At 47.4% G+C, this 19319-nt stretch overlaps 8 protein-coding genes across 8 annotated transcripts; 5 read left to right on the top strand and 3 right to left on the bottom strand.

Moving 5' to 3' along the window:
* Positions 1–277: 277 nt before the first annotated feature.
* N7481_008191 (Voldacs domain-containing protein) lies at positions 278–1337 on the top strand (the record flags this gene model as incomplete). Its single annotated transcript, XM_057267410.1, has 2 exons — positions 278–546; positions 680–1337. 2 exons carry the CDS (start codon positions 278–280, stop codon positions 1335–1337), a joined length of 927 nt encoding a protein of 308 aa, XP_057121611.1.
* A 996-nt stretch (positions 1338–2333) lies between these two features.
* Positions 2334–2916, bottom strand: N7481_008192 (uncharacterized protein; the record flags this gene model as incomplete). Its single annotated transcript, XM_057267411.1, has 2 exons — positions 2334–2845; positions 2901–2916. 2 exons carry the CDS (start codon positions 2914–2916, stop codon positions 2334–2336), a joined length of 528 nt encoding a protein of 175 aa, XP_057121612.1.
* A 2171-nt stretch (positions 2917–5087) lies between these two features.
* On the bottom strand, positions 5088–5966 carry N7481_008193 (class I SAM-dependent methyltransferase; the record flags this gene model as incomplete). The annotated part of the gene is made up of 1 exon (XM_057267412.1): positions 5088–5966. One exon carries the CDS (start codon positions 5964–5966, stop codon positions 5088–5090), a length of 879 nt encoding a protein of 292 aa, XP_057121613.1.
* A 554-nt stretch (positions 5967–6520) lies between these two features.
* On the bottom strand, positions 6521–7365 carry N7481_008194 (sulfotransferase family protein; the record flags this gene model as incomplete). The annotated part of the gene is made up of 2 exons (XM_057267413.1): positions 6521–7227; positions 7275–7365. The coding sequence occupies 2 exons, from the start codon at positions 7363–7365 to the stop codon at positions 6521–6523; spliced, it is 798 nt and encodes a 265-aa protein (XP_057121614.1).
* A 479-nt stretch (positions 7366–7844) lies between these two features.
* N7481_008195 (cytochrome P450) lies at positions 7845–9536 on the top strand (the record flags this gene model as incomplete). The annotated part of the gene is made up of 4 exons (XM_057267414.1): positions 7845–7883; positions 7937–9052; positions 9131–9297; positions 9362–9536. 4 exons carry the CDS (start codon positions 7845–7847, stop codon positions 9534–9536), a joined length of 1497 nt encoding a protein of 498 aa, XP_057121615.1.
* A 614-nt stretch (positions 9537–10150) lies between these two features.
* On the top strand, positions 10151–11265 carry N7481_008196 (NmrA/HSCARG family protein; the record flags this gene model as incomplete). The annotated part of the gene is made up of 3 exons (XM_057267415.1): positions 10151–10399; positions 10460–10613; positions 10667–11265. 3 exons carry the CDS (start codon positions 10151–10153, stop codon positions 11263–11265), a joined length of 1002 nt encoding a protein of 333 aa, XP_057121616.1.
* Positions 11266–11993: 728 nt separating this feature from the next.
* Positions 11994–15067, top strand: N7481_008197 (non-ribosomal peptide synthetase; the record flags this gene model as incomplete). The annotated part of the gene is made up of 2 exons (XM_057267416.1): positions 11994–12354; positions 12438–15067. The coding sequence occupies 2 exons, from the start codon at positions 11994–11996 to the stop codon at positions 15065–15067; spliced, it is 2991 nt and encodes a 996-aa protein (XP_057121617.1).
* Positions 15068–17713: 2646 nt separating this feature from the next.
* Positions 17714–18078, top strand: N7481_008198 (uncharacterized protein; the record flags this gene model as incomplete). The annotated part of the gene is made up of 2 exons (XM_057267417.1): positions 17714–17834; positions 17891–18078. The coding sequence occupies 2 exons, from the start codon at positions 17714–17716 to the stop codon at positions 18076–18078; spliced, it is 309 nt and encodes a 102-aa protein (XP_057121618.1).
* Between the last annotated feature and the right edge of the window lie 1241 nt (positions 18079–19319).

Here is a 19319-nt window from a genome sequence, read left to right on the forward strand (position 1 = left end):
TGAAGAACTCTGGAATTTCAAGTTGAAAGTTGGTAAATTTACAGTTTAGTTGATTGATTAATACAAATCAAGAAGCTATTCAAGTGATGTACCTACTGATAGTAAGGTAGTCTGGGTAACTAGTACTAGTACTAAGTTATTCCAAGGTTCAAGCTCGCCCGCACTCCGCCCGAAGCTGCCCTGCCGCAACCAGCTTTCCCTTTTCAACCGCCACACTTCACATCTTTTTCCTCCCCACCAGCTTCCGAGTCCCTCATATTTCTCTAAATTGCCCAAGATGGAGGTCCTTCGTACAGCCCCCGATACATCATCCTTCGTCCCTATCGCCGAGCACCAGTCCCGCACACCGGCCTCGTTCCACGATGGTCCTACAGTCCTACACTACCACAGCCAGAGCTGCAAAGTCGTCATTCTCGAGCGCGACCTCGTCGCTACCCCTGCGCTGAACGCCCTGCGCGGCGAAAATGCCACAAATGGATCAACCGTAACCGAGGAGGAGGAGAAAGAGGTTGCTATTGACAACGTCGAGACCTGGGTGACGTCCGAGTAAGTCCTCTCTTTCCGCTCTGCAGATACCGATAGCGCGCATTTCAGTGCAGAACCAGCGCATTCACCGCAAGGTTCCCACTGTTCCCTTTATATATCCAAGCGATAAATTTTTAGCTAACAGGCCTCGCAGTAAATTCCTTCTCTTTTCCTCCTCCGCCTCAACGGGCGTCTCAATCCCCTACCCTTCCATCTCCCTCCACGCAATCCAGCGCCTGCGCGTACCGGGTGCCTCCGATGACGAAGTGCAAGGACTGTACATGCAGATTGCGACACCGAGCGCACCCTCCGGAGAAGACGATGAAGAAGAATGCATTACAATGACCGTTGTGCTGCCCTCCGACGCGACAACCAGCACAGCCTCCGACGAACTCTCCGACGAGCCTGAGGAGAGCCCCATTCAAACCCTGTACAATGCCGTGTCAGCTTGTTCGAACCTACACCCCGACCCCGTTGAGCCGGGTGATGAGGATGACGAGGAGGGTGCGAAGTTCTTCACAGCCGATGGTGCGGAACCTTCGTTTTTCCAGCTTGGCGAGGGAATGACGGGCTCTGAGAATGGGGGGTTGCCGCCTCCCGTTGATGGAAGCTCTGGGTGGATTACGGCGGAGAATATGGATCAATTCTTTGATGAAGAGGGCAATTGGATTGCTGGAGGTGAGCCGCCATCTCTCCCGCTTGGGCCTGGGGCTGGAAATGTGCATTCTCGGGAGAATGAGGATGAGGATGGGGAGCAGGATGGGAAAGAGGGTGCGGATGATGATGAGACTAAGTGGAGAAGAACTGAGTGATTGGACGGTTCATTGTATGAATTATAAAAAGTGAAATAGAAGAAAAAAGCGAGAAACAAGAATAAACTTCTAAACTTATTCCAATCGTCACATGGGATATGTAATTGTACCCTAGTCATAAAACCACAAAGAAGAAAGGAAGAAAAAGAAAGAATACAGCTGAGTCGCCGAGGAGCAGCCCTTCACATCCACGTTGCTGCCAGGAAAAGAGACGTAGCAGCTGCAGTACCAAGATCCGAGCCCGCCCTTGATTTCCGACTAGGAAATTTCGGGTCCCTCGCATCACCATTTCGAGGCGCTTTGATAGAGCAATATCTGGCATCCTTCAGGCAGCCCATGCCGCAGTGTACGGTCGTGTTTCCACAAATATGGGAGCTTCCACAGCATAAGTTGAATGGAGAGCTGATGTTTGTTTGGAATTGAACGTGGCTTGTCCAATGCCCATTCTCTATTGTAGCTGGATCAGTCCAGTATGTTCACGCCTCGACGGTGCTTAAGCTAAGGTATGCTGCGAATTATTGGAAATGCATGTCAATATACCCCAGGCGAGTTTCTCAATTCGAGCAAGAGTGACTTTTTGAAAGCAGTGCTCTCCGCCCAAGACAGGCGCGCTAGACACCCATAGTTGGGAGAAAGAGGGCGACTCAATTGTCAAACTTCTTCGTTGTAACATGCGCCTGACTTCCTCGGCTAGGTGCCTTTTCTGGAAGCCTTCACGATGAACAAATGAATGAGCAAGTTCATCGCCAGAAGACTCGGAAGCGAATTTCGACCCGGAATCAATGACTTTGACAAAGCGTGAGCAATTTCCCCACCTGTCGCGATGTAATGCACACGGGCGCAAATATTTGATAGCATAGTACCTTGTTTCAGGCAAATTGCAGCGAAGTGCCCATTTTCTCGCAATCGCATGCGCACATAGTTCCATAACCATCCCGAAGATACGATCGAAAGCGCGATCAGCATGGTGTCCCAGCGTTGTCCAGTGTTGAAAGTTCATTTTACACCAAGACCCCCAAATGCCCTGTCAAGCTCATCTCCTTCATTACGGGGTAGCATAGAAGGCATGGAAGATCCCTGGTCACCTGAAGAGCTGTCTAGCAGACTCTCCCCGTTCACGTCTGGTGATATCGCTGTGCGACTGGGTTGAAGGATTTTCTCATCACGGTCTAGCCACCCAGGTGCAACGCGGCGCTTCTCCGCCAGCTCGCGCTGCTGGATCGAGTCTTCCCAGGCTTTGAGTGCTGCCTTGGAATCATCATGCGTCTTCTTCAAGTGTTGCTCGAGGGATTGGCAAGCTGCAAGGATATCGTCTGGGTGGGCTGCATGCTCGCCGCTGGAGGAAACGACATAGCGTGCTTTGGAATCCGGATTCAGGGAATCGACAGTGACGGATGGTGGCAGCGTTGAGGTCACGGATTTGTAGGTGTATGGTAAGGTGACGGAAGTGGGGAGGTTGATGAAGGGCGATACGGTGAGTGGCACTTGGGCCAGGAGAGGGTGCGGGCCTGGTAGTCGTTAATGAAAGCCGGACATGTGTGTAGCAGCATGATGAAAACTCACGATTCGAGTCGTACATGGTCAGCGTTGTTGGTTGTTGAGGTCGTGGAGGTGTCAACTGGACTGCGGAGTGCGGAGTTGGTCCAAAGCTGTCACGGGGTTGCCAAGTCCCCGCAGACCCTCATCGAATTTCGAATCTCAACACTTCATCACCAACTCTTTTTTTCTGCATTGCTTCCAGGACACCGAAGAAAATGGGAATTATGATCCGCATGCTCTAGATAAATGCTAATAAAGATTCACGAGTTGACAAACAAAGATACAAGACCAACAAATCCAGAAATACCACCCAAGATTAGTGTCATACCTCCCCATCCCAGCCCCAATCTCGCATAGCCAGCAACAATAGGCCCCAGGAATTGCCCAAGAGCAATAGCAACATTGCAAAACGCGTAACCTGTACCCATGCCACTTCTTTTGCGACTGTCGATCCCTTTTTTAACCTCAATCTGCCGCACGGCATCAGACACCTCCGCCATGACTTGTGCTTGGGAGGTAGTCATGAACAAACCCACGCAGGTCACTAAAGCAACAAATAAAATCTGGTGGCTCGACGATGGCGTTTCAACTAAGCGGAGTGCAGAGAGCGGAAACAAGGCCAGAATAAGCTCAATGGCGACCGTTCTTCGGCGATCCCAGCTCTGACAATATTTGGCCATTGGAATGCTGAGAAGGCTCGGGAGAGATATCCCTAGAAACAAACATCCGGACTTCGTTGAAGACCAATCATATGTTTCCATCGTGAATAGTGGAAGAGTCTGTGGCTTGGAAATTAGCAAAATTGCCATCGTTTTCACAAAGTTGTGAACATACGGTCTCGAATGCGGAAAGAATGGATGAAATCGTGATTTCAGTAACTATGGCTGCTATGAAGCGGGTATCAATAAAGTTGCGAAGATGCAATTCGTTTCCCGTTGAGCCTTGCGTGGATAGCAATGGAGTTTCCTCGCCCTGGTATTGTGCGAACACTTCCGCCGTGTCGTGATCTCCTAAAGGGTTGACATTAGAAGTCAGAATGCGAGTATCGTGGATATCCGAAAAGGATTCTTACTCTTTTCGATCATTAGGGACCTGAGAATGATATCGCAGACAAGCATTGAAATCGGAAACACAAAAGCCCCATAGATGCCAAAGTGGTCGAACCTAGATGAACTCAGTTTTGAACGCCAGATGCAAAGCAAAGATGGAACATACAAAAGCCCTCCCAGAACAGGACCCATGATCATTCCCCAGGTGAATGAAGCAGATAGAAATGCCATATACTGCCCTCTCTTCTCAGGACTGGCAGTGTCTGCAACAATCGCGAAGCTCAGAACACCCACGATGGCACCAGATAAACCCTGGAATACTCGGGCGATAACAATGACCGCGGGTGACTGTCCGAAGAGAAAGAAGGAGGTTGATATTGCGATTGCAACGTAGCCTACAAGTAGAGGGTATTTTCGAGATTGGATTCGGTCGCTTAGTAGACCGACCAGTGCTGCCGATGGTTAGTCTGTGACTGTACAAATTCGTGTTACTTACGAGAGCCGATTAGCAATGCTGCGCCGTATGATGCAAGTAGAATTGATGTCCATTGTTGAACTGTGGTTTGGAAAACATGCATAAGCTTATATCGTCAAATTATAGAGGGTGATTATACTTGAGTCTCTCGAGGTTATGTTATTATTGATGAGTAGATATGGCAATATGGGAACAATCTGCTGGTTATTAACTCGGGTTCTATGTTGACCAGCATTTTCTCAGGTGCAGCTTCTTACCATGCCATAAAGAAAAGTATCAGTAAAGATTGAGCAACACATTGCGATGAGGACAAAAGCGCCCGATGATCGAAGCCCGACGAAGAACCCCATTTCCGAGTAGCGAAAAACAAAATCCACAGCAAGGCGATTCAGGGGAAGTAGAAAAATAGGAAGATCTCAGGTCGAAACTTGAAGCCCTGGAGACAATACAGAACCAGTCAAGCTTCCGTCAAACCTTAGAGCTAGAAGAATGGTGACAGATCTGTAATTTAGATGACTGATAAAGGGGGATTCTTAGCTTTAATAGATCTTACTAAATCCTAGTAGCCCCTCAGTCGCATAGAATGATTCAGCCACGAAAAAGCAAGAGATGGAAGATTCGCAATTCTATAGCGAAGAAAACACTAAGTCTTTCTAGCCGTACCTGTCTAGCCGTACCTGTCTGAAACTACTGACCTTCGGGCTCAGTCGCTAGCTTAAATACATAGAACGTCTCATGGGCCCCTCTGATACTTTCGACAAAGAATGCATCAGTCTTAGAAGAGAGAAGGACAAGCTCATCTTCCATCCATTGCCGCATCTTCATTGAAATATGGTTCGTCTCCAAGACGGACTGGTTATCGCTGTTCACGACTTCCAGCTCGAACTTGACGAATTTAACATTCCCTTTCAGCTCTCCTCGGTGATCTGATTCTCTATAAACTATCGAAGGAAATACAACACTCTGGATTTCGCTAACCCCTTGAGGTTGATGGAATGCAATCTTCTCGTTGGGGTTGAGCAGAGAGCCATCGTAAATTGATACATAGGCTCGTCCAGTTCCAGGGCGAAGCACCTTGAAAGCCTGGTTTAAGAATGTCTCTGGCTGACCAGGCTCAGATAAATGACTGATAGAGCCGATAGAGAATATCAATAGATCGACTTTCTGGTGTTTGCGTGGGTCCATGACCTCTGTCAAATTGAGAGCAGATCCATGAACCCAGCTGACAACACCTTTCAAAATCCCCGTCGTTATGATTTCGGCTTTGTCCAGCATGTGCTGGGCATTGTCCACACCTATCAATTCAGTGTTGATAAATTCACATTCAGACTTGATGGCGTTTGACTCAAGGCCGTGAAGGACGCGGCCCGTTCCCGTCCCAACATCCATGACGACGAAGGGATCTTCGGGGGTAGGCGATCGAAGAGCAAAAAGCTTTTGATAAACATCCCAATAGAAAGATGAGTCATCGACCGACCGTGAGTTCGGAGCGACCAAGTCGTAATAATCGACTAGATAAGGCGAACTGTAAAGATCACTCGGTTGTTCGTCAAACGTAAGAGTCATGATTAGATTTTGCTGGAGGGTCTCGAAGCTCTCCTCTAAGTTCCAAAGATATGAATTGGTTTATGAGGACCTAGACAAAAATACTGCTCACTGAAAAGTTGGAAAAGGGGACGCCCCTGACAAGCTGTATCCAGCACAGACGATCCAGCGAGCTCCAAGGCACTGACCAAAGGGATATCACACTCTCGCATTAGTTCGGTGGATGCAATGACCCCTCACTGTACGAAATGATGTGCCGGTATGGTTCTAGGTGCGTGCCGAGCCGGTGGCTGGCTGTAGGAAAGACAGAAGAGGTGCCACGCATTGCATGCAAGGTCTGTCAGCTCGATTTAAAAGCTGACCAGCTGAGACTTTATCACGAACCCATCCGCTCCGACTCCATGCGTAGGCGCCCATGCACCCCAAGTTGACAGCCCGCATGAACGATGCACTAGCGGAAGTTAAATGTTATTCTATGACTGATAGAACTCGCTTCAAATTACCCATCAGAAAAACATTTCATATCATTTGACAGGGGCTCCACAGAGGCTTCTATCCGAAGGTTTGCAGGCTGCCTATCGCCCCAAGAGAAAGTACCACAAGGCAGCCAAAACAACTGAAACTATCACAGCCAGCCACGGCTTGAACAATGCGATCAGCATTGCCGTATCCGCCTCACCCGCCCCCTGGTTGAACTCGTTCGTGTTATTGACCCTGGGATACGGCTTGTCGGGCACGGGCACACCGAGGAACGTGCATAGTGGCTCCCATCCATCACCCAGTCGTATTTCGAGAAACCTTTCCGGCGCAACCCCCTTTCGAACCCGCTCGTTGTGTTGTGTAAAGCGCTCCTTAGTTCGATGACTGTGGTAATTGTTCTTGCAGATCACCTTGTAGGCCATTTTGACCATACGCATCTCGGGTCCAAGCTGTTTGTTATCAAAGTGCTGAAGGATGTTGAGGAGGGGTTTCTCCAGCCAAGGAATTATTGTGTTATGAATGGACTTGAACCATGACTCTGCAGACCGCGTTGTGAGAATAATCTTGGTCTCTGGGTACAGTTCTTGAAACTCATCCCAAAATAGACATGCAGGAATGTCCAGTAGCGCATCATATGGTCCTCGTAGCTTGTCAAAGTCCTGTCGATCATATGGGCGACCATCCCCAAAGAACCTGCACTTCATAGCTTCGGTCCATTGATTATACATGCGACTCGGGTTGTCAATCGGTTCGCACATGTGCCAGGGAGTGTACCCGAGTTCTTGCAGGGCCAGGTACAAAGCTGGGAAATCAGTCAATCAGGCACCAGATGTCCGGAAGAAAGCTTACACGCCGTTCCAGTGCGCGAAAGCCCCGCAACGACCAGCCTTAAAGGGGTCTCGGGCTCGTATGGTGGTTCTTTATCGATCAGGCGGCTCATGGTTGGGTGTTGGGCGACAATGGTTTTCCGAAAGGATGTTGGAAAAAGGGGGGAAATCTCTTGCAATGAGAGTCTGAATGAGATTTAATGGGATTTAACCAAACGGCGTCATAGCAAAGTTCGCGCCAAATTAAGAGCGGGACAAAGTCTGTAGGCATCAATAATTCACAGGTTGGTGAAACCCACACCTCCACCCACTGCGGGTAGGGCGACCAATCGACTCCAAGTGATTTCCTTGACAAAATGCAGGGATGAGGGGGGTAGCTGGAGCAGCTGGAGCAGCTGAATGGTAATCAAAGTTCAGCTGGAGCAGCAACACTCCAAATGAGCTAATGTACACTAGTCCTAATGTCAAATGAGTGTGGGGACAATCTCCCATCTCGCGGTGAGGCCATACAGAACCATTGCATTATTACCAGTCCAGCAAAATCTGCCGGCAGTACCACAAATTTTTCAAATCACGAAGTTCGGAAATTCAAATGGAGATTTTTGAGGGGATCATTCTTCTCACTGGAGCGGTATCACCCCAGCATTCATATTTCGTCCCATACTCGGCTAACCTAAGAAACAGTGGATCCTTCTCCACGCGGGCTTCGCAGTATACAATCTCTTCTTTCATCCTCTCCGAAAATATCCCGGTCCAAAACTGGATGCAGCGTCACAGCTCGCATATGTCTATTATATGGTGAAAGGAGAAAGCTGCAAGCATCTCGCGAGACTTCACGAGAAGTATGGCGAGGTTGTCCGAGTCGGCCCCAACGAAATCTCATATTTGACGGTGTCGGCCAACAAAACGATATTTGGAAACAAACCCACGGAAGAAACTACCTTCGAAAAGAATCCGGCTGTTTATATCCAGGGATCAGGGATGTCGGACAACCTTTTGTTTGCCAGTACCCGCGAACATCCCCGATTCAAGAAACTCATGGCCCCAGCGTTCTCCGATCAGGCGATCAAAGAACAAGAGCCAACAATTCAACAGTTGACCAGTGTCATGACGGACTCATTGCGCCATAATAGATCCGGCGAAGCATATTATCCAAATGCTGATGGGGTAGCGAATGTTGGTGCTTGGTGCAACTTTCTCGTCTTCGACATCTTGAGCGCCCTTTCTTTCGGAAAACCTGTCGGCTGCTTAGAATTGGCAGATTACCACGAATGGACCGATGTCATATTTGGGACCATGAAGCACGCTCACTTTGTACAATGCGCCCATCGACTTAAGCCCTATCACAGATTACTCGAAATGCTGATTCCCGGAGAAATAAGTGACCCCTCCGACAGACACATGGAAAATGTTCGAAAGTATGTACGAGCACGGGAGAAAGCAGACACCGTTTCTCAAGCAGATTTTGCTTCTTATATATTGAAAGGAATGTCGGAGGACGAGATGGTCGACAATATTAACATCCTCGCAACCGCCGGTACCGAGACTACTGCCACAACTCTTTCGTCGCTGTTCTACTATTTAACCCACAACCATAATAGCTACCAGAAACTCGTGGCAGAGATTCGCTCTACTTTCACGCACGAAGATAAAATTACCTTCAATTCGATTGGTAGCCTGAAGTACCTGAAAGCCGTCATCCAGGAAACCTTTCGTATTCACCCCTCTGTTCCTGTTGGATTCCATCGCATCACCCCCAAGGCCGGCAGCTACATTGACGGTCAATGGGTTCCTGGCGGGGTAAGTACTTTTTTACTATTATTCAACGCCACATTGACACAACATGGAATTCAGCTGACCTCCGCTGTCCGCATATAGACATGGGTTTCAGTAGCCCTCCTCGCCGCGTACAGGTCGCCAAGATACTGGAAGCACCCGGAAGAGTTCATTCCGGAGAGATGGCTGGGTGACCCGGAGTTTGCCTCAGACAACCGTCAGATTTGGGCACCATTTTCAATTGGCCCAAGAAAGTGCATTGGGATGAAGTAAGCCGCGCAGAATGAATGGTGACTATGTACGAGACTTTTGCTAATCACATTTCAATTCTAGCTTGACGTACTTGAACATGCGATTGATAATAGCTCGTTTGCTCTGGAACTTTGACTTTGAGGCGCAGCCGGACAACATCGATCCGCATGGACTAAAGGAATACGGGGTTTGGCAAGGCCATGTTCCGCTGAACCTACAGATCCGTGACGCACGACCCTCACGAACTGGCGCATAGATAAGGGGCATTGTGGATGCAGGGCAATGTATTGTGTCTTAAAGAGTGATTGGCAAACAATGTGAGCTGAATTTCGGGGATTCTGAAGCGAGCACTTGGTGGCGTCGAATGGGTTATGGCTGCCTGCATACAGGGACTCCATAATTCGTCAGGATGTGCAATAAGGTGCATGACAGCTGAACTCGATTTAGAGTTCAGCTACGAGAAACTTGAGATATGTGTAAACTGCAGATTTTAGCTATTAGCCAAGGCTTTTTGACAACAATATTGCTAATCTAACTGTGTCGATCAAACATCGGTTGCTGGGTAAGTCGGCGATCATAGCCGGCAATCATAGCTGGCTTCGCATAAGGCCATCTTTGTGCAACCATGATTAAAAATTGATAGTAAGGTTACATTGCGTGGAGAATTAATTTCCCCGCTTAGGACATTTCACAGAGTCCATTGCGTCTTTCTTGTAGCTACCCAGGTGAGGCAAAAGAAGCCGACCACGCTATTCGAATTAAGATGCCTAGGAGGGTGAAAGTTCAAACTTGGACTTCAACCACCAGAATATCATTTTCCGAATAACTGCCTACCTTTCCTTTTTCCGCTTTACTAAACGATAATCCAAGATGGCTTCCAAACTCATCACTGTTTTCGGTGCCACTGGTAACCAAGGAGGGTCTGTTGCCCGCTCATTGGTAAAGAACAAGGCATTTCATGTTCGGGGAGTTACCAGAAATCTCCAGTCAGAGTCTAGCAGTGCTCTCAGTGTCCTTGGGGTAGAAATGGTTCAAGCGGATGGTTTCAATCCCGATCAGATGAAGGCCGCATTCCAGGATACTTGGGGCATCTTCTTGAACATCAATTCCGACGATAAAGTTCGTGTCTAATGTGATTATACAAGATTCCAAACTAATCAGCAATCAATCCTTTTTTAGATATTCACAAACCAAGATGGTCCGTCCGAGTTTGACATGGGTAAGGTCATTGTGGATGCTGCTGCAGAAGCGGGAGTACAGCACGTTGTGTTCAGCTCAGGCCCTGCATGTACTGAGATGACCAACGGGAAGGTCTCTATGAAAGCCATGGATAGTAAGTTCTAACATATGCATTATGTGCTGATAAGATCACTGAACTCTTTCTAGTGAAATGCAAGATCGAACAATACATCAAGGATCTTGGTATTTTCAAGTCTGTGATTCCTCTTGGTGCAGCCTGGTTTCTAGAGAACTTCTTGAGCAAGGAGGTTGCCCCAGTATTTGGGGGATTTCCTTACTTCCCGGATGCTTCAGGCCACCTAGTCTTTCGCTGTCCATACTGGGGTGGCAAAGAGGATGTGCCCTGGGTAAGTATCTCGGATGATTTCGGGGATATTGTACATGGTGCATTCTTGGATCCAGAAACCTGGAACAGACACTTCATTCATGTTCTCAGCGATATCCGCAGCTTTCCTGAGGCTGTAGCAGATTTCCAAGAGGTGACAGGCCGGGAGGCAATCTGGGACCCCATACTCCCATCGTGGGAGGCTTTTGAGACACATGGCATCCATGAATTGGAAGACGTCAAGCTCATGTTTGGGTTTACACAGATTACTGGGGGGATGTACTTTGGAGGTCCAACGGAACGTGAGACGGCTCATAAATTGAAGAAGGCAACAGCAATTGCTTTAGGATATCCCGAGGAAAAGCAGGGTCTGGTCACTCTAAAGGATTGGTTCGCAGCTCGGTTCGGTAACATGGGCTGAGGAAGGCAAACGGGATCGACAAACAGGATAGCTAGACTATTTGATTACTTGCAGTTAGTAAAGTTTGGAATGCAGTCTGCAGATCTAGCAAGAGAACTCCTCGAGTGATTATTTCTACAGATCGACAGCTAAGTTTACATCACTCTCGCATGGAAGATGATTAGGATGTTTCACATCCCTCGTATTTACACCAAATTGGTGATTTGATTATTTAATAGGATCTAGATCTGCGGAAATAAGCAGTTCATGATTCCTTTCTTGGCTAGCTCTGGGTGGTTCGGACTGTGATAGCATCCACATTCATACGCCTCTAGGCAACCCAAACATGTCGGTAACCCCAACCAGTAAAAGAACCCCTCGAAAATATCCCAGGGAAACTGTCTCTCCGATAGCGTGGTGCATGGTAGTTAGACAGGCTGGCTGAAAGCCAGCGCTTCCGGGAACCCTTCAGTCACTCGAATTCTGTGTGGCGTTCCTACGATTGGTAGGAACAGCTTACCTCTGCACATTATAGCAGGTCCTGGCTGGCTGGACCTAGAATGTGTGATTTGGGCTGCTTTACTGCGTCGTGGGTCGCGGAGGTCAAACTTTAGCGGATAAGGGGAATGTTCGTCTGCTGTCCTGGTCCAAATTGAGCATATCAAGATACAAATCCAATACTTCAGAACATTGCTACTGCATCACGCCTTCTATCGTTGAATTGACCGAATTATTTCTCCTCTATATCAATGCCGTCCGAGAAACTGACCTATAGGGAGGAGTATGACCTAGTCGTCACTCAGGGCCATGGCCTCGGCCAGATTTTCGATGTCCAAGCGAGGCAATCGCCGAATTCCGTGGCGGTTTTTGATGACCAAACGACCCTCACGTACTATCAGCTACATAGTCAAGCTCTGCAAGTTGCTCACAAACTTAGAACCCAGGGCTTGGAAATTGAGGAGCCCGTTGGTGTCATTGTGCAGCACGGCGTAACAGACATAGTGGCCCAGATAGCTGTCATCTATGCCGGGGTAGCTGCTCACCTATGGATCCGACACTGCCAGATGCGCAAATCGAAAGCCGACTGGCAAAGCTCGGGGCTCGATATGTGTTAGTCGACGAGGTGAACATGGGCCGAGAGCTTCCCTTTATGCGACTTAATATGGATGACCATTCAATCTTGACGACCAAAGGCTCCTTATCTGTGGGGACCGATATTCCAGTTTCAACCACTCTGGACCATCGGACACATCTGATTCATACATCTGGAACCACAAGCGAGCCCAAAGCAGTTCAGATTGCGGCTCGTTCAATCCTGCAGGTTGTCTACCATGCACCCTTCGAGCCCGTCAGCCCCACCGACACAGTTGCCCATGTCAATAATACAAGTTTTGATGTTTCCCTGTTTGACATATGGGTACCTCTCTTGCGCGGGGCTCGGATAGCTATTTTGAGCAAGGTTGTTCTCCTGGATCTTCCAGCGATGGCCGCCGCAATTTCCCAAAAGGGAATCTCAGTGATGGCGACTACAACCGCTCTCTTGAACCTGGCTGCATCGACCTATCCACGTGCATTTGCTCAACTCAAAATATGCTTCATTGGTGGAGAGGCTGCGAACGTGGCCGCGATCGAAACGATTTTGCGGCACGGTCCGCCACAGCATCTGATAAATGCATACGGCCCGACGGAATGCTGCATATTTTGCCTTGCCCACCGAATTGTTCCTGAAGATCTGAAGAGCGGAGTTGTCAGTATCGGGAAGCCGATCGGTAAAACCGTTGCTCGTATTTGCGATGAGTTTGGAGCATCGGTGCAAGATGGAGAAGAAGGCGAGTTATGGATCGGCGGAGCTGGCGTATCTCCTGGATATGTGAATGATCCTGAAAGGAATGAAAGGGCATTCGCACGCTTACGGACAGAGCGTGAAGACCAACGATTCTATCGTACTGGCGATAGGGTCAAGAGGCGCCCTGATGGACAGATCGACTATGTGGGACGTCAGGACCACCAGGTCAAGGTTCGTGGATATCGAATTGAGCTCGAGGCTGTCGAAACTGCAATGTTGCGGACTGAACAGTTCTCCGAGGCCGTCGCACTGAAGGTAGAAGCCAATGGTGGTGCGGGATCTCTTCTAGTCGCCTTTGCCGTGCCAATCTCAGCCAAGCCCCATGCACTGATACGTGCTATTGACTCCCTCAAGTCTATGCTGCCGGATTATATGATACCTCAAATCGAATTGATCCCAAAGATGCCGCTCAATAGCCATGCCAAGGTTGACCGCAAACATCTTGCGATGTTGTACCGTGAGCGATGGGCAAAATTAGAACCTCAAAGCAAGAATGACGGCACCGGAAACACTCAACAGAGACTGTCAGGTCTTTGGGTCGAGATACTCGGGCTCCCATCTTTGCCGGACGATGCCGATACGGATTTCTTTCAACTTGGGGCCACATCCCTTCAGGCATCGCTCTTGATCAGCCAAATTCGAAGATATCTTGGTGCCGATATTTCGCTGTTGACTCTTTACGATCATTCCAAGCTGGCTGATCTTGCATCTATCATTGAGAAATCGCATGATCGTGTATCAGAAACTGTTCGTAATGAAAGCGAAATATGGGTCCAGGATACACGTATTGGCGATGACCTCGCTCCTCCATCAGGGCGGGTCATTGATTGGCGCCGGGACACAGAAGGACGCGTATTCTTTACCGGTGGCACTGGCTTTGTCGGGGCGTTTCTTTTGGCGGATATTCTTCGCGCACATGAAGTACATCAAGTGGGGTGTCTGGTAAGGGCGGCGAGTCCCGAGGCAGGCCTTGAACGCATCAAACACGCCATGGGGAAATATGGCCAATGGGAGGAACGCTTCTCTGATAAATTACTGATACTCTGCGGATCCTTGGAAGATATTTACCTCGGGCTTGGCTGTGAAAGATTTCATGAAATTGCCAACTGGGCGAGCGTGATTTTCCACCTCGGTGCCAAGGTCAATTACACTCAACCATACTCCCTCCACCGACCAGCGAATGTGATCGGCACGAGAAATATTGTGCGACTGGCTTGTGCAGGAGGTCGCACCAAGGCGGTCCATTATGTTTCTAGCATCTCTTGCTTCGGCCCCACTGGATTTGTAACTGGGACCAACGTGATAGCCGAGGATGAGCCTCTCCTCAAACATGTCGAAGCACTTCCGTTCGATCATGGGTATGCCCAATCTCAATGGGTTGCTGAGGGATTGCTGAGACGCCTCATGGATCGCAATTTCCCTATTGCCATCTACCGCCCTGGCTTTATTACGGGTCATAGCCAGACTGGAGCCTGCAACCCGGATGATTTTTTCAGTCGCCTGATTCAGTCATGCGTTCAGATTGGCTGCTATCCGCTTCTACCGAATCAACGAAAAGAGTTTGTTCCTGTAGACTATGTCAATGCGATCATCTTGCATATCGCTTCATCTGCAGCGTCAACTTCACTCGGCCACGCTTACCATATCGTTCCACCAAGTCGCAACGTGTCGATTGATATGAATGAAGCAATGGATCTTGCAGGTCTCACATCGCAAAGACCAATCAAAGGCATCCCATATCAGGATTGGGTCGATGTCCTGTTAGATAACTGCCCAGCAAAGTTGCAACCGCTCCAGCCTATGCTAGCTGAAAGGGCCCACCGTGGCCTGACAAGATGGGAGCTGTACGAAAACATGCCGTTATATGACACCACGAACACTGGTCGCATGCTGGCTACGCTAGAGAAGGGCCTCCATTTCCCGGTTCTTGATCGAGAACTCATGGAAAAATATTTGTTGTTTCTTTCGGAGTGCTAGCCCTGGAGTCTTTCGACATTATCGAGTACATCATCAAATATACTATTCGTTCAGGATATTCAAGTTTCCATTTCCATTTCCACCTGGGCATGTAATCGTAACGGTCATAACTTCGTATCACATGGTGAGTCTGAGTAATATATACATAGAGATTATTTTCGATTATTGACGAGCGGAAACAGTGGGTAATGCTTCGCTCGATCCATTCAACTTCTTCTTGCACCAGCCCTTGAATGAGTCGATTCGTCTGGTTTGTCCTTGACTCTGTCTTCTATTATTGGTGGATCGTGGAGGTTCTTCTTTTTGTCGAAGTTGTCGCAAATCGTAGAATGTCTCTCTGCAAAGAGGGCACTTCGTATCTCTGTTGCAAATCCAATCGTCGATGCATGGTTGGTGAAAAAGGTGTTCACATGGGAGTTGTCGGAAGGAATCTGTAGTTCCCAAATCGTCTAAACACATTATACAGGTTTCTGGGACTGAAGTACCAGCTTTTTTCTATCAGCATATTGCATTTTGATGAATTTTCGAAAATGACTGTACTATTAATAACTCACCAGGTATTAAACCCTCGCTGCACAGAGGCATATGCGTGAGGTCTACATCGTATTTCAAGGCATAGGCTGTAGCCATATTGTTGGGAACCAACAGGAATGAATGACCGTTGCGAAAAATTCAAAAAGATTAAAAACACTATAGGCAGAGTTAGGATCCCTTAGGGTGCGACAAGTCCGGGGTTTAATAGGTAAGCACTCTCTGAAGTCATCGCGCCGATCGTTGCGTCAGTCTCCGATAACAAGGAATCCGCCCCACCTTGCGTAGGGCCCAGAAACATGGAATCAGCCCAAAAGTCAGCCACAACCCCAATGTGGAGAAGGTGCCTGTAGATTTAATTTGCTTAGGATTTGCAAATCGAACGATGACATTTCATTTACATGTGCCTGGGCAAACTTTGTGTATGTTTTGTTACAAATACACGATAGCGATGAGCTCATCCATTGCCTCGTAGTTATGGATGCAGCCGGGGAATGGCAGATACGGAGACCAGCTCAGAATTGTCATAAGATTGTACGGGAGTGATATGGACTTGCTTTCAGATTCCTTCTTGAATCCTGCACGGTTAGATGACATGTAAACCCCTAGTAAACTTTGCTGCCTGGTGCCGCACATTGTGCAAATTCTGCTATGTATGTTAGTTAGATCCCATCGATGCTAGTATACTTGGTAATAGTAATCTCTACTAGAGATTTTCTACCAATTTTGCACGTTTAAAATAGTACTTGACGATCCAAATGCTCCTTAATCGAATTGGGTTAGTTTTCCCATATTATGACTAGCTAAAGCAAATACAGTATAGTGGTTTTGACCAAAGGTTCTTGGGCCAAGGAGTGAGAAGTCTTCACTGTCACCCAGCCATCCATCGTGAATTGCGAGTCCATTACTAGTAATATCCGGCAACCCCCATTCAAACCTTAATCGGTTTTGGAATGATAGTTCTAGTGACTAAATACCTCCTCCTCCAGTTCTCGTTCAAGATCGCATTAATTTGAACTAAGGCTATTTTCTTTCACATACGCTCTCCTCAAACGGAGGGGAAAGAGATTACTCAACTATGGTAGGCAAATCATGATAGGCAAATTAGGGGACTCGTGCCAGTGTATGCTTGATAGAATACTAGACCAATTTCCAAAGCTGCATATGGGTAAATGAATGTTTTTTTCTTGATGATCGACAACTTGAAACGTTTTTTGGGTATCCCGTTCAACCTTCACCCCGATGAATGTCCCTTAAGATGTATTTCGGTGCATTTCATCCCCCTGTCGGTCTATTATTTTCTCACTCCGTCGCATAAAGAATAACCGTTCTATCAGGCCGTGAATATGCGACGAAGGTGTCGTCTAATTACGTCACTCAGTATATATAGGTTTTAACTATATTGACCCCGATAAGGGATGTTTCAGTGTCCCATTTCTTTCTCTCGTCATTTTATGATCCGATCTGAAAGGTCATCGATACTACTATACCCGCGACGGGCATAACACGGCGTAAATAAAGTTAACAAATTAGCTGTGCACGAATATTGAACACCGGCTTCCAAGGTTGGTATTTAGTATCACCGCAACTGACCGTGTGCAATTGATTGGCGAAGAACTATCCAAACCACATTCAAAGTTATCTATTAACTTGAGTCTGAATTACTTACATGTGTCAAGCCTAATGAGGATATAACACCCTCGGAGCTATAGTGGCCGCAGGGTTACTCTCGCCGACCCCGAGATATTTCACAGAACGAACATCCCCGATTATCGTAACATGGAGTATCCCCTTTCTAGCCTCATTTACCTTTAAGATCGTAATACAAGATCTACAGCTTGTGTTCAAAGTATACTACACTGCACATGTTAAATAGGGGCCATTCCTTTCAAGGGGTCATCATGTGCTGAGAGTAACCTCCTTGTAAGATTCTCAGAATAGATTTTGTGGTAGCGGTCAGACTACTTGCTTTGTGGTTTCCTATGGAATATGAGGAGCTTAGTATAAATATGACCCTTTATTTCTCAGGCTACATGAATTATTCCTTCGATTTTGCAGGATTTATCCGATACAACACCTTCTCAATACTTTATCGCCGAGTCAGCATCAGTCGACATGCTCTACAAAACCGCCCTGTCTATCGCCTGTATCCTTGTCGGCACTCAGGCCCAGCAAGCAACCAACTGTCAATACCAATCCCTGAAGTGCGGTTCTGCACTTCTTGCTTCTCCTTATAGTTGGTCTTTTCCCGCATCATAGGTCATACAAACACTTACCGCATTCATTGTTCAGGCTATACTACAGCCCAGCTCACTGCGGCTATCAACGACACTACCTCCATTCCAATCCTCACAGTCGCTGAGATCTCTCAGACTGTTTTCCACTGCACCGATATTCTGGGCACGATTACTGGAAACTCGTACTGCTTCGCTGGATGCGACGGCAAGTCTGGTACTCGCAATGATCAATGCATCATGTAAGCTCTGGTTTGTAGAGCTCCGTGTCTTGCTCTAGCTGTGAAATACCCCTATGAGAGGGTGATATCCATGTTCAATCCATTTTGTGGGCCTAGCATAGACTCCCTGTCAGCCTCAAGTATACTGCTTCACTTCATATTTCTTGCAGCTTAGTAAGAACTAAAAGTATTGGATTTTTGCTAATCACTTTGCTTCGCTTTATAATACATGCAGGCAATAAAGAGCAGATTGCTGTGCATTACTAGCATGGAATTAACTTCGGGTCCTTTAGTAAGAGGTGCTTTTATTCCTTTTTGAATCGTAGCTTATTTGTGGATTTGTAAAGGGAAATTAGTACTATATGGCCTTGACATTCAGTTTCTTGCGTCTATTCCTAGGTGCCCAGGTGGCTTAGGGAGATGTTTCTGAGATATAATATGGCATAATGGTAATCTGCCTTCAAGCTTCTTTCAAAATTATTCTATTTTTCAGAGATACAAGCATGAAAAAGGTCCAGACAATCAAAATAAATTGAACAAACTGCCGAGCTAATTTCACTAGCAATCAAAATCAAGTCGACGAAATCACAGTGGTATCTGAGTTAATTCCGGTTCAAATATAGTTGGCATGGCTAATGGGGCTTGTGTGGAATCGATAAAGTTGGAGTTGTTACCAAAGCACCACGTCTGGCATTGTCGAACACAATAAACTGATCCACCAGATCCACTGACTGTTGTTGTCATTGTTGTAGTAGTTGTTGATGCGGATGTTATTGTGATTGTACCATTCCCTGGTGGACAAGTACCATTACCTCCTACCGCGCATTGATCATCCACAGTAAGCGTGAGGGCCGACAGACATCCATTCACGCAGTAAGAGTTGCCGGTAATATTCCCGAGGATATTCTGGCAATGAAATATCACTTGTGGGATTTGGTCTGCTTGTAGGGGTGGGATCGACGGCGTTTCATTTACGGCAGCCACCAACTCTAAGAGGTTATAGCCTAGCCAGAGTCATTATCTGTTGGTCTAGGACGGGTCTGTTAAGCGAAAGTATACCGTAGACTGAGATCATGGTGAAGCCACATTTTTCAGCTTGATAGACACATGGTTGCGTGAACGCAGTCGTTCTCATTAAGAGCATCGGCGCCATCCATGCCGCAACCCAATGAAGCTGCCGCATAGTGATTCAGCCGGATTATTTCTTTTTTCTTCTTCAATTGTCGATAAATTGAAAAGCTGCAATCGGATTTCCTGGATGCGAAC

This window comes from Penicillium waksmanii (genome assembly GCF_028829765.1).
Source record: "Penicillium waksmanii strain IBT 27052 chromosome Unknown utg000007l:1.0-4314555.0:1.0-4317578.0, whole genome shotgun sequence".
Classification (NCBI taxonomy): domain Eukaryota; kingdom Fungi; phylum Ascomycota; class Eurotiomycetes; order Eurotiales; family Aspergillaceae; genus Penicillium; species Penicillium waksmanii.